Genomic DNA, 13,192 nt, shown 5'->3' on the forward strand with positions numbered 1-13,192 from the left:
ATGGAATCGATATGGAATTATGTAGTAAACAAAGTTTAAAAAAAAAAAAATTCATATTTTAGATTCTTCAAAATTAGCCAGCGTTGACCTTGACACTTTACACACTATTGGCATTATCTTAAAGTGCATATTCTGGACCAATTTCGGGTTTTTTATATGAAAGTACGTCCCTTTACACACTCATCCAGAAGGGTAATTTTGCACAAGGCCATCTGTCTACAGCAGAAAAAAATAAAATAACAAAATGTGTCTGGAAAAATCCCGAGGGAGTCTGGAGCCAGATTCGTGACGTTACCTGCGGAAGCGCCAGCAGGCTGCGCGAGCTTTGCACGGTTTCAGTGCACAGCCTGTGTAGACCAAGCGCTCCCATTTCTCTCTCATTGTCCGGTCTTTTGGGAAACGATGAGTACTAATCCCATCAAGATTGGTGTTGCTACACCCTCCTACGATACATCTGTTAACCATTTTAATAATTACGCGATAACGTTGAAGAAATTTGCAGAAAACCACCAGGTCGTTTTCTCATAAACAAACCAGCGCTGACATAGGATTCAGAGGGAGGCGTCCCGCACGCGACGTCACCAAAATCAGTGTTTGCCGGGAAATCCAAATGCCGAGTTTTTTCAGAGGCGGACCAATTCGCCTCAAATGGCTTGATTTCAACTGAATTTTTCTGGTATTGCGCAAGGTAAAAAAAATTGCACAAAATGCAACATGTGACAGATATTTGACCAAAGTTTAATATAAAATAGGAGAATTACATTAATCTTGCTCCTGAATTTACCCATGATATGCACTTTAGCCAGCTTCATGAGGTAGTCACCTGGAATGCTTTTCAATTAACAGGTGCCTCATCAAAAGTCAAAAGGTACTGACTACAAAGTCATCTGAAATTTTTTTTACTGTCCTTGGCATTTTTCTATGTTTCACAAGAACAATATCACGCAAACGAGACGTGATCATTTTGATGTGCCGAGGGTCGCTTTTCTCCATTTTGGGACCGTTTTCCTCCCTCTTGAGGTAAACAGTATGGCCCTATGGAAACAGCCGAATGCAAGGAGCTTTAACTAATTAGCACAACTATGGAACTGCGTCGCACCAAGATGGCGATGTGTGGAAAACACTCGGTGCGTTTACATGCACATCCAAATCGAGCTACTGTCGGTAATCGAGCTAAGGGTCCCAGCAGGGGTGCCAGAGAAATCCAATCCTACATGCACACAAGTTAATCGAGCTATTGTGTGAGGTACATGTGCACCCGAGCCACACGTGGCGCTACACGCCCCATCGTGTTGGTACACTTCCGGTTGTCGTCATCAAGGAGAGCTATTCAAGAGTATAAACAAAGCGCGGTGTTTCCAGATACTGCTGACGTTTTCCAGCCCAAAACATGTTCAAATCCGCCAAACTGCACTTAAAACCGCCCAATCTGGCAACACTGGCAGTTCTGTGTTCACAAGTTCCGTGCTCAAGCTGTTAGGCTTGCTCTAACAGACTGTATGGCTACAAACTGTCCTGCGCAGACCACTGTTTTGTAAGACAACTTATTTTGCACAATTGTATATTTTTCTAAAGTCCATTTTTTGCTTACAATTTAACTTGTGTCTTAATAAACACACAAAAAGTTCAATTGTTTTGTTTTTATTGACATTCGTCAGATGTTGGACATACATACATACATATATATATATATATATATATATATATATATATATATATATATATATATACACATACACACACACACACACACACACACACACACACACACACACAATACAATGACTTGTTTATGTACACAATTCACAGCTATGCAACAGCTGTACAGATGTATTTGGTGATACAGTAAGTGAACTAAATTTTAACAGTGCAAACAATGCCACAAAAAGAAAAGATTCATGCCATTGTCATGATTCGTTGTCATGCCGACCGAGACTGTTGTGTTTCCCGCTTGTGGTCTCATCACTCGTCACTTCCGGAAGGGGCAGTGCTGAAGTAAGTAGCTCGACTACGTAGCTCGATAGGGTATACATGCACTAAGTAGCTCGGCAGAAATCGCATAATCTAGGTCGTGTAGCTCGATTCCGAGAAATCAAGTTCGGTTCAATTTCAGCCGAATTAAGGTGTATACATGGCATTTTGAACTTCGATTTCAGTCGAGCAACGGCAGAAATTCGATTCTCTCTATGTGCATGTAAACGCACTGACTGTGACTCTGTGGCCCTGTCCACACGGCAACGGATTCAGGTGACTCCAATACAATTGCTTATCGTTTAGGCCTGGCGTCCACACGGCACCGGCGTTTTGGGTGCCCAAAGCGCAATCTTTTTGAGAACGGGTTCCAGAGTGGAAAGATCTGGCAACGTTGCCGTTGTGAAGTCGTCTGGATGAGTAGAACGGATTTGTTTACGATGATGTCACAACCACATGACTGTGAGTGCTTCACGCCGGGTAGAAGTGTAACGAATATCACCAGGAAAAAGCCTTACAGAGCACTAGTGAGAGTGAAACACGAGCTTGGATATTATTATTATTATTATTATTATTATTATTATGTTCAGTGTTAGTTCACAGTAGTAACGCAAGAAGCAGAATAGTGACAGTAATAGTGAAGCAAAAACATGCAATTGTACAAACACTGCAGCTCTACAGCAAAATATTCATTTATGAAATGGTCTGATTCTTAACACCAGTAGTGCCAATGATCTTCTCATTGCGATGCGATTTGTCAACAAATCCTATAACTTGGTTCATGAAACGCGCTTACAAAATATTTTCACTTTGAATATTTATTGTGTAATGGTGCAAAGTGAGAGAGAGAGAGAGAGAGAGAGAGAGAGAGAATAGCCCGTAGGGCAGAGTCAATCCCGCCAGCAAAAATAGGGAAAAAAAGGAGCGATCTCACCTCTTCAGATGTTGGTTTAAGTCCGACAATACATTCCTCAAAAAGGGCGTAGAAGAGCAAATTAATCCATCAACGTGTAGCATTCAATTTATTCCGGACAATTAAAGACGCCGCCTTCCGCGTAGAATCATAGGGCATCCTCGCCGCCATATTGGAAAGGTCAAAGCGGAGAATAAAGATTAGCTGCGTTTAACTGTACCAACAGGTTTACTGTCCAAACGAGATCACATGGGATTACCTTTCACAGGTGACAAACAACAAATTATTCCATCAACGTGTATCATTCAATTTATTCCGGACCATTAAAGACGCCGCCTTCCGCGTAGAATCATACGTCATCCTCGCCGCCATATTGGAAAGGTCAAAGCAGAGAATAAAGATAGGCTGCGTTTAACTGTACCAACAGGTTTGCCGTCCAAACGAGATCACATGGGATTACCTTTCACAGGTGAGACTGGAAAAATACTTTTCATTGTATTTGGTCATTATAATGTAATTTTACGAACAGATTTTTCTGACTTTGTGGCTAATATGAAGTCTCGCGCATAATAGTTTATGCGCATGCGTCCTTACTTCTTCTATTGTTCTGGTGTCTCCGAAGGGCCCGTCTTACAGCGCCCCTAGAGGTGTGGCATGTGTATTGCATCGTTTTCCGCAAGCGTTGCGTTGCCATATGGACCTGATATTTTACTGATTGTTGCCCATTTGGACGCGATATATTTTTAAATAACATCTCGTTGCCGTTGTCGTGTGGATGTAGCGTAGGCTGCTAACACCGTTCACACTCAGCCCCCAGTGACCTACACCTACAGGATGACTCAACGACCCATGTGACCTCAACAACTCTCCTTAGGGTTGATTTTGGTCCACTAGAGGATAAATACCTGGAACTCCTCACTAGTCAGACGGAACTGAAGAAGCCTTTCGGATGAGAGGTGAAACGTCTTCAAGAATTTCAAGCAAGTCCAGTTGCCTTCTTTAGCGCCTACGGTTTACTATGACCTGGATGACCGAGAACCTTCACAGACATATTCCATCATAGGATTTCTTACTGCCGACTTCACCCATGACTGTCGGCTTTAATCAGAACGATATCCTACATGACAAAATTTTTATATTTTTCCCTGAAAGTGACCAAATACAAAATAAAATGAGAACATCTCCCAAAAGGTTTGTGCCACATTATTTTACCAAAACAGATACATATTACTCAGTAACATGAACTTTGATTTCAGTTACACTTTAATTTCAAATCTCAAAAAGAAAAAGTCAAATTCCCTCCTACACCAGAATCTTTTTTTCCCAGGCAATCTCCTGTCCCAGTACGACCCAGCTCTTTGACGCACATGGGTGTGGCGCCGAACTCCGTTTCAGTAGCCCTTGGCCTCTCGCCTATTATATAGCTAGGGTTACAGGAGGGGTTGGTCCTCTGGTAACCATGAAAGTTTGACTCCCTACTCACATCTGTACTGCAGCATGCCTTGCCAGATGGCAGCAGGTACCATTTTTATGATGGTCTTTGGTATGATCCGACTGCGAGTAGAACTCAATCTCCCAGTCGAGAGGTGGGGACACGAACCACTACGCCAAATCTTGGTCAGATCTACTCTCAGCTGTTGATAAGCTGTAGACTCTTAAGTCGATTTCTCAGGCTTTAAGGTGTGCTATAGAGATGCACTCAAATACTGTCATGACCGCCCATGGCTTTGACGTGAAAGGACTTTATACTGTGTATTTGCTTTTCCTTTCATATGGCTCTATCCATTAATAAAGACGAACTACACACTTACGGGTTGTTTTACAATCAGGGTACAAAGTTTGTGTCACAGGGGTCCAAAATTCAAATTGATTCAAACTGGTTCTTGTACCAGTTTTTAAGTGAAGGACAAGTTAAAGAACAGATTTCAGGTAATTTGACATGTGTATGGTAGTTTTGTGTAATCTGCTATAAGATAAAGAAGATTAAGTGTAACTTTAAGCAAGGCTGGGAGAAACAAATGAAGTGATTCTCGGAGAGGACATTTTTTTTTTGACAATTCAGAATCCACTACTTCCATAGCAGTGGCGGCTGGTAGTCTTTCAAACAGGGGGGGCTGGTCGGTTACGATATTTCCAGATCTTAAAAGAAAAAACACATCAGTTTTGCCCATCTTGCCTCTGATCTGGCTGATTGTTGGCAGGGTCACAAACTGTGAAATAACAGGTTCTTTTGGCCCATTAGCCTACTGTCCAATATACATGATGGTGGTGTTGGGGGGGGGTATATTTTAACATTTTATATTTTAAAATTGTGGCATGTTGTTTAAAAATTGACCTCGGCTGTGTTTTTATTTAAAAATGTTTTCCAAATTGTAGCTGTGTTTAATTTATATCCAGAAAAATATATATTCCAATATAATATACTCAGCATAAACATTTTAAATAGATTCTATATTTTTGGTCCATCCATGACATATTACTAAAGTAGCCTATTTACTGTTGTTGATGTGGGTCACTTGCTGTTAGCCAATTCACTTTCTCGTACCAGGAGAGCTGAAAGGAACGAGTATTATTCCCTACCTTTTTCACCAAGTCAATTTGAGGCGTTGGTCTACCCTGCTCTTTAATTTTTTCCTCGAAAGGAAGACTGGCAAATGGCTTCGCCAAAATTAAATCAGCAATGCTTGGCATCCGTGCGCAGCTTTCTTGCTAGCTGACTAGCCCCCTCAAGTTCAAGTTCAGTCACTCAAATAAACGAAATTTCTGGAACTAAGATAGCAAACTTGACAACACTATATTTACACTTTATTTACAATGAAAATATATACAAACTAAAAAAGCTGGTAGAAACCGTATGCAATGAATGAAATCAAAATGTAAGCCGATCTCTTACAATACACCACACCACTTGCGAATCCGAATGGGACTGAACTGATGTTGCCAGATACTGCTGACGTTATCCAGCCCAAAATATGTTCAAAACCCGCCAAAAAGCACCTAAAACCGCCCAATCTGGCAACACTGTACCGCTGCCTGTCTATAGTTGAAACGAGCTGTCAATCAAAGAAAATATCCGGCCGCTTTCACCAATCACCAGTCTCCTCACGGAAACTGCCAGGTCCCTCCCATGTGAGGCTCGGAGTCCGTGGGTGGGCGTTTTCGCAGTATTTGTCCAATAACCGTCTTGCATTTTGAGATTGACAAGCACAGAGCTCCCAATCCACTGAGGCTGGGCTGCATCACGCTGTCACGAGGGGGAAAAACTCAAGCACACATTAGGCGAACTGGGGAAAGTTATAAGGGAATGATTTCGCACTGTAGTTGGGTTGAGCACATATATTTCTATGATTCTGGATCTGAAATAGCAATGTTATAAGGTCGGCTATAACATAAGCCTAGCGCAATTCATCCTACACGCTGTTCGTCATTTTTAGAGGAAGCTGAGCCTCCCTCGTTGTCTTAGAGCAATCGCCCGTGTTCCATAGTGCTTTTAAATATAAGGCTGTAAGCTTTGTGTTAGTTGTCTCTAATATTTATGTCCCGATATCTTGACCACATTTTAGGATGAAAATAATCATTTTAGATATGTTTTATATTGAAAAATTAGCTGTCTCGGAGAGGACTTTTTTTTGACACAATTACATACTAATTTGATCAAAATAGTCTGAAAACTTACTGGCATTCAACATTAAAACTTAACTATGTTTCCAATGATATGGAACCAAATATTTGTTTTATGGTATAAAGAATGATGTAAGTGCATCCCTTTTGGAGCTACCTGTGGTCAAAAAAGCACTTTTTCTAAATGACACGAGTAATTTTGCTAAATATGACATATATTGCCATACATTCACCAAAAATAATGTTATTACCAAATTTTTTTTTGCATGGTAAATAGAGCCATCACAGGGCTACAATAACAACCAAGCTTATTTAGTCAAGCCTTTTGATATTGAAGATAAGCGTTAAATGTGATTTTTAGCTTGCGTACCCTGATTCTAAAACAACCCTTACTAAATTCAGGTTCTGCATTAAATAATGGACATATTTTCAACAAATGAAAGCACAGATTTAAAAAAAATTAATTCAAAAACTAACCTATTTTGGAATTCATAATAATAATTATAATAAGTTTAATTTATAGTGCGCCTTTCACAGACCCAAGGTCACTTTACAGGGAGAGAAAAACAAAAAATTATTTCTACACTAAACAGAGGAGGAAAAGAAGTATTCATGGAAAAGAAAAAAAGTCTTTAAAAGCCCGGTCCCACAATACCGATAACTATAAATAAATGGGCCTCCTGCAGTGTATGTGGTTGTTGGTCACACCAGACCGATAACGATACCTTTAGCCCAGGCCTGGGTTTATCCGTATCGGCGAGATTGCTTCTGGAGCGATTTTTCCAGGCCTGGACCTGATCCGATAAAACATGTGACCAAACAGGTAATTGTTTACGTGACGTTGTCTGAGCATGTGCTATTTTTCCCCGGGCATCTTTGTACATCCTTGTTGTATTATGAAGTCACGGAATACGGATTCACGCAAAATAAAATACATAATACAAAGCATGGGTCTTTTATTCACGGATGTGTGATTTTCCGTGAAATATCAATAGTAAATTAATAAACGGGGGCGCCGTGGCTCAGTCGACTAAGGCGCCATACCATAAATCCGGGGACCCAGGTTCGATTCCGACCCGAGGTCATTTCCCGATCCCTCCCCGTCTCTCTCTCCCGCTCATTTCCTGTCTCTACACTGTCCTATCCAATAAAGGTGAAAAAAGCCCAAAAAAAAGCAAATTAATAAACATAAATGCAGATAATATATTTTAAATTATGAACTTCAGCAGTCCAAACATTTGATTGTTTTAGACTTCTTAATTTTTTATCCGTGACGCATCACCCATATGAAATCGGTAAATCAATCTGTAATATACTGAAACGTCCGTGACCAATCCGTAAATTATTACCATCCGTGATGCATCCGGATTAAAATCCGTAACCACTCCGTATTTTGTATCCTTTATTATTATATTTCCATAATCCATGACCAATCTGTATTTTATCAACCACTGGAGTATGTACATGGGTTGGTTTGAAGTCCAAGCTGTACAGTACGGCCCGGAATAATGTGCTACTACTTGGAAAAAACTTCCATGATTATTCCTAAAATGCATGCATTTATTTACCCGAGTGGCAAGACCAAGTGATAATACAGTCGGGATTATATAGATGGTGTGACCGCTCCAGACTGGAACTAAATTCAGGCAGAGGTATAGTCTTAGCTGTAGTTATGGCCCTTTTCCACTACCCTTTTTCAGCTCGCTTCAGCCCGACACGGCTCGCGTTTCGACTATCTCAGAGCAGCACGACTCAGCTCGCTTCAGCCCTGCTTAGCACCCAAAACTCGCACCGTTTTGGAGTGGGGCTGAAGCGAGCCAAACCGAGCCGAGTGGGGCTAGGGGCGTGAGGAGACACTCCCCTGTGCACTGATTGGTGAGGAGGAGTGTCCTCACATGCCCACACACGCCCCGCGAGCACGCTGGGATCTGTAAACACCGCAAACCCGGAAGAAGAATAATTACGAATTACGAGAATTTCTGAAGCCTTATGCGCCTCGCCTCATCTATACGCTCTTGCCAGTATCTGTTGGCGTTGTCGGTGACAACAAGCCACAGCACCAAGACCAGCAACACTAACGACTCCATGTCCTCCACATTTATTGTTTACTATCCGGGTTGTGAGACTACCGCTTAAAAGATCACTGATGTCACTGTTTGCGCCGCCTAATGACATCACGTGACGTCCACCCACTTTCGCTAACTCCACCCAATGTGTCCACCCACTTCCAGCCAGCACGGTTCAGCGCGGTTGTAGTCGAAATGCAGCTCCAACAGCCCCACTCAGCTCGACTCAGCCCAACTCAGCACCGCACGGCTCAGCCCCGTTTGTAGTGGAAAAGCGGCATTATAGGTATTAGTTGTGGGACTGGGCCCTAAATCAGGCCCTGTTTACATTATTTCGAATCAGCGGATCATCAGATTAACGTTTTTAAAACGATTCTCGTACACACACAAATAGCAGGAAGTGAAGTCCGCGCCGTTTTTCAGCAGTCGCGTCACATGACCAACGTGGCATGACCAACACCAGCGAATCAGGAAGGTGGATGTCACACCAGCGAATCAGGAAGGTGGATGTCACAGTGACGTTGTCCAATGACGACGTCAGCTAGAGCTCAGCACTGTGTATCCTCGTTCCTCAATGTTTACACAGCACCAGATCAGATACGAACTGGGTTGAATACGTGGGCCCTGGCGGATTCAAATTGTTCCGCCTGTGGAGTCGTTTCCCGGCGTTTTAATGTGCACGGACAGTGCATCCGCGACGAAAACGATATGGACTAATGTAAACACCACCTCAGATTTGAAGATGGAGAAAGAAGAGCAGTCATGGAGAGATTGAGGGAGAGAATTCCGAGCTTGGGGGCCATGGCCCTGAAGGTCCTGCCTCCCAGGGTGGATAGTCTGGTACATGGGACAGTAAGTTAGTTACAGGAAGAGGATCTGGGAGAACAGGGAGTCAGGAGTTCACTGAGGTAAAAGTGAGCCAGGTTATGTAGAGCTTTGAAGGTGAGAAGCGGTATTTTGAATTTTATCCGAGACAGTACCGGTAAGCAGTGTAGCTGGGGGGGGTTGATATGGGCTGGGTGCTTTGTGTGAATGAGACGAATTATCGTTATTTGCAAATCCTGCATACATCATCCTCTAGAAGATAGCTAGAGGTTGGGATCTGACAAGACATACAAACTGAATGTCATCTATTGCTGTATTATTCATTTACATTCATTCACATCCTTTTACTTATCTCTTACCTCTCAAAGTCATTGCCTTGTAGACGGATATCCTTTCACGCTGACCCTGGATCAGTCTGGCCTGAACATCGCTCTCTGCCCAGCTCACGTCTGACACCTTCAGGCTGATCAAGAACCGGCACTTCACCTCATCCAAGTTGGTCACCTTGGCCAGCACGGTCTGTCCTAACTCAAACACTTCTGCAGTGTCTGTGATGAACTTGTCACTCATGGCCTAGAAGGCAGATTACAATAATACATCACTGATAACTAAAACAGGCAATACTCTACGTCAGTGGTTCTCAACCGGGGGGGCGCGCCCCCCTGGTGGGGCGTGGAGGTACTCCAGGGGGGGGTCGCGAGTAGGCTTCATGTATGGAGGAAAAAAAAAATCTGGGGCTAACAGGCTATAGTAGCTAAGCAGATGCAACACATTTACCCATGTCAAAACGCAGGACATTGGACTATTACATACAAATCAATACTATTATAAAATCTATCATCAAGCTATCATAAAATCTTGTGTGTAGGTTATTTTAAGCCCGTGACGCGAACATGACGCAACGTCACGTGAGTGAGTCTGCATACCGTGGCCACCGTGTGAGTGCTTGCCACACACACACACTAGTCTGGTTTCTTGCCGAGTTAACTCGTGCCGACTCTCGCTAGTCTACTATCATCAATCCATCGATACAGCGCAAAACCCAAACAGTCTTTTTAAAGACTACTACCCCACACTGTATTTTTGCTTTCCCCATTTCAGCTCTACCCAAATAATTTGTTGTTTTTGTTGTTTTCTTACTGCTAGTCTACTATGGATAATGCTACTACTGCTACTACTACTACTACTACTACTAATAATAATAATAATAATAATAACCTAGCCCAGGGCCATCTATCTATCTATCTATCGGTCGATATAAGGTGCTGTAGGTCGGGTGGCGTCACTGCGGGTGAGTGTGTTTGGGGGGGATGGGGGCGGGGGGGGGATGGGGGCGGGGCGAGAAGAGGGGCCCCCAACTGCAATGAACCAGCTTTGGTGGGGCCCAGGTTGCAAAAGGTTGAGAACCCCTGCTCTACGTGGTTCTGCTTCAAGGTTCAATTTAACCTTCTATTTTAATTGTATGAGTTCTGGTATTTGTCCATGTGTTGACTTATTGGTAACAGCAAATAATGCATCAGCTTTAAATAACTGACGGAATAAAAGTAATGCTTCATTGGCGAAAATAAATAAATAAATAAATAAATAAATAAATAAATTCACAAGCACTGACTCACAGCTTTGGGTGCAAGGCCGAACAAGCCGTGAGGGAAGCTGACAAAGATGCCGTAGGGCATGACGCTCTTCACCCAGCCCACCATCACCATCCCCACCTGCAGCTCCGAGAAAGATGTAACCAAGTTTTCTGCCTCGAGAGCTGCAACCAGTGACGGCTTCTTACTGACAGTCTGAGGTGGTTCGGTTAAGAAATAAAGGGATTACTGGAAGAGCTCTTCCACTTTCTCTTCCACTGGAAATCAATAACCATTGGATTTACCTTTCCTAGTGTATCTTCTGAGAAACTAGGCTAAAGTCACGTGTGGTCATGTGACATGAGCTGTGTCAGGCATTAAAAACAATGGCAAAAAAGTGTGCGCATGTGTGTTTGAGGGCATCTCGTCAAAGTGGATAACTGTCTTAAAACTAGACGGCCTTTCGATTTCATAAAATCAGTGAAATTTAGTTCCCTCTGAAATTTGGTCATTGTGATATATACACGTTTATTTCTGTAATATGTAGGAAAAAAAATCATTCTGTAGCTGGGAAGTTACTTAATTTGAAGGGATTGCCTTGCAAATAATGTGCATGAAAATCACTCGCTTTGCGCAGTCAAGCAGACAGACGAAGTCCGTGTGCGCAGGTTTACCTTCATCTTTTGGGTTTTACGGCAGCTGGTATCCAGTGTTGCATTACTGCCATCTACAGGTTTGGCTTGACCCTGCACTGACCGTTCCATCATTCTGTCGCTAAACGAACAGCTGATCACACCGAGGTGCTCGCTGACCGCCGATATTTATTAGTTCGGTGCTGCATTTTCTTTCCTTCGGATACAACATAACGCCTTTTCTTCTCACTTTCTGTTACTGTAGTCGGTCTTTCACGTTTCATTCGCACACTCACGTCATCCATTTTTCTCTTCTGTTTCAAATTTGTATCCCATAATGCCTTGCGCGAACGGGGAAAGCCCACCACGTGATGCATGATGTAGTATCTTGTATTGGGTCATGGTGAAGCAAGAAAAAATAGCAGAGAATTTAGGGTCACGTGGCCCTAAACTCATTAATTGTTCTATTTAAATAATAATAATAATAATAATAACTTGGAAGTCTGTGATTCAAATTCAGTAGCTTTTGGTCCACCAAACAAAAATAATTGGGTGTCTGGGAAAATTCTTTTTATGACCTAAACTTGAAAAATCTGAAAGGCAGTCTACTTTTAATTTTACGGCACATTAAATTGTGAACGGGCGGCACGGTGGTGTAGTGGTTAGCACTGTCGCCTCACAGCAAGAAGGTCTGGGTTCGAGCCCCGTGGCCGGCGAGGGCCTTTCTGTGCGGAGTTTGCATGTTCTCCCCGTGGGTTTCCTCCGGGTGCTCCGGTTTCCCCCACAGTCCAAAGACATGCAGGTTAGGTTAACTGGTGACTCTAAATTGAGCGTAGGTGTGAATGTGAGTGTGAATGGTTGTCTGTGTCTATGTGTCAGCCCTGTGATGACCTGGCGACTTGTCCAGGGTGTACCCCGCCTTTCGCCCGTAGTCAGCTGGGATAGGCTCCAGCTTGCCTGCGACCCTGTAGAAGGATAAAGCGGCTAGAGATAATGAGATGAGATTAAATTGTGAACATTTTTCATAACACCACCCAAGATGCACTACTTCCAACCCTGCCTCACTCCAGTAGAGGGTTTAGGGCTTTCCAACGAGGCGGACATGAAGCTTGGATGGATGCATGGATTGATAAAATGGATATTTAGCAGGATAAGACAGATTCATGTTCAAAAAAAATGAAACACATACTCCTCGGACACCAGAAAGCAGCATCAGGCAGCAAAAACGATCTCAAACTGAAAGATGCTGTCGCGAATCAAATGATAGAGTCATCAAAAAATGAGAAGCAAGGCAGTTTTGGAACGCCAGCAAAGTGGAAATCTGTCGGGTGGATTTTGTGTCTGAAATTTGGTTCCACTAAATTACGCATTTCTATGGATTTATTTTAGGAATCACACAAAAAAGGCTATCATTATTTCAACGCTGCACACGCTTTATGAGAAACATCCAAATACTGAAGAGTATGCTGAAATAGTACCCCATGAGTAAATTGTGGCTCTTTACAGAGATGAAATTACCCTTTTTCTGTCTCATCTCCAGTATAAAGACTTTTTTTCTCCTTCCAAAATGTTAAGCCAGTATCTCACTGGGCT

At 42.7% G+C, this 13,192-nt stretch overlaps 1 protein-coding gene across 1 annotated transcript in view; it reads right to left on the minus strand.

The window, feature by feature from the left end:
* The window catches only part of pdcd11 (programmed cell death 11), a 96,810-nt gene that overhangs the window by 52,140 nt on the left and 31,478 nt on the right, over positions 1–13,192 (minus strand). The window contains exons 16-17 of the mRNA XM_060898788.1: positions 11,013–11,183; positions 9,756–9,969 (exon numbers count right to left, since the gene is read on the minus strand). Coding sequence (XP_060754771.1) covers positions 9,756–9,969; positions 11,013–11,183 — 385 coding nt within the window. The remainder of the gene's footprint in view (positions 1–9,755; positions 9,970–11,012; positions 11,184–13,192) is intronic.

The sequence above is a fragment of the Neoarius graeffei genome, chromosome 18 (genome assembly GCF_027579695.1).
Source record: "Neoarius graeffei isolate fNeoGra1 chromosome 18, fNeoGra1.pri, whole genome shotgun sequence".
In the NCBI taxonomy this organism is placed as follows: domain Eukaryota; kingdom Metazoa; phylum Chordata; class Actinopteri; order Siluriformes; family Ariidae; genus Neoarius; species Neoarius graeffei.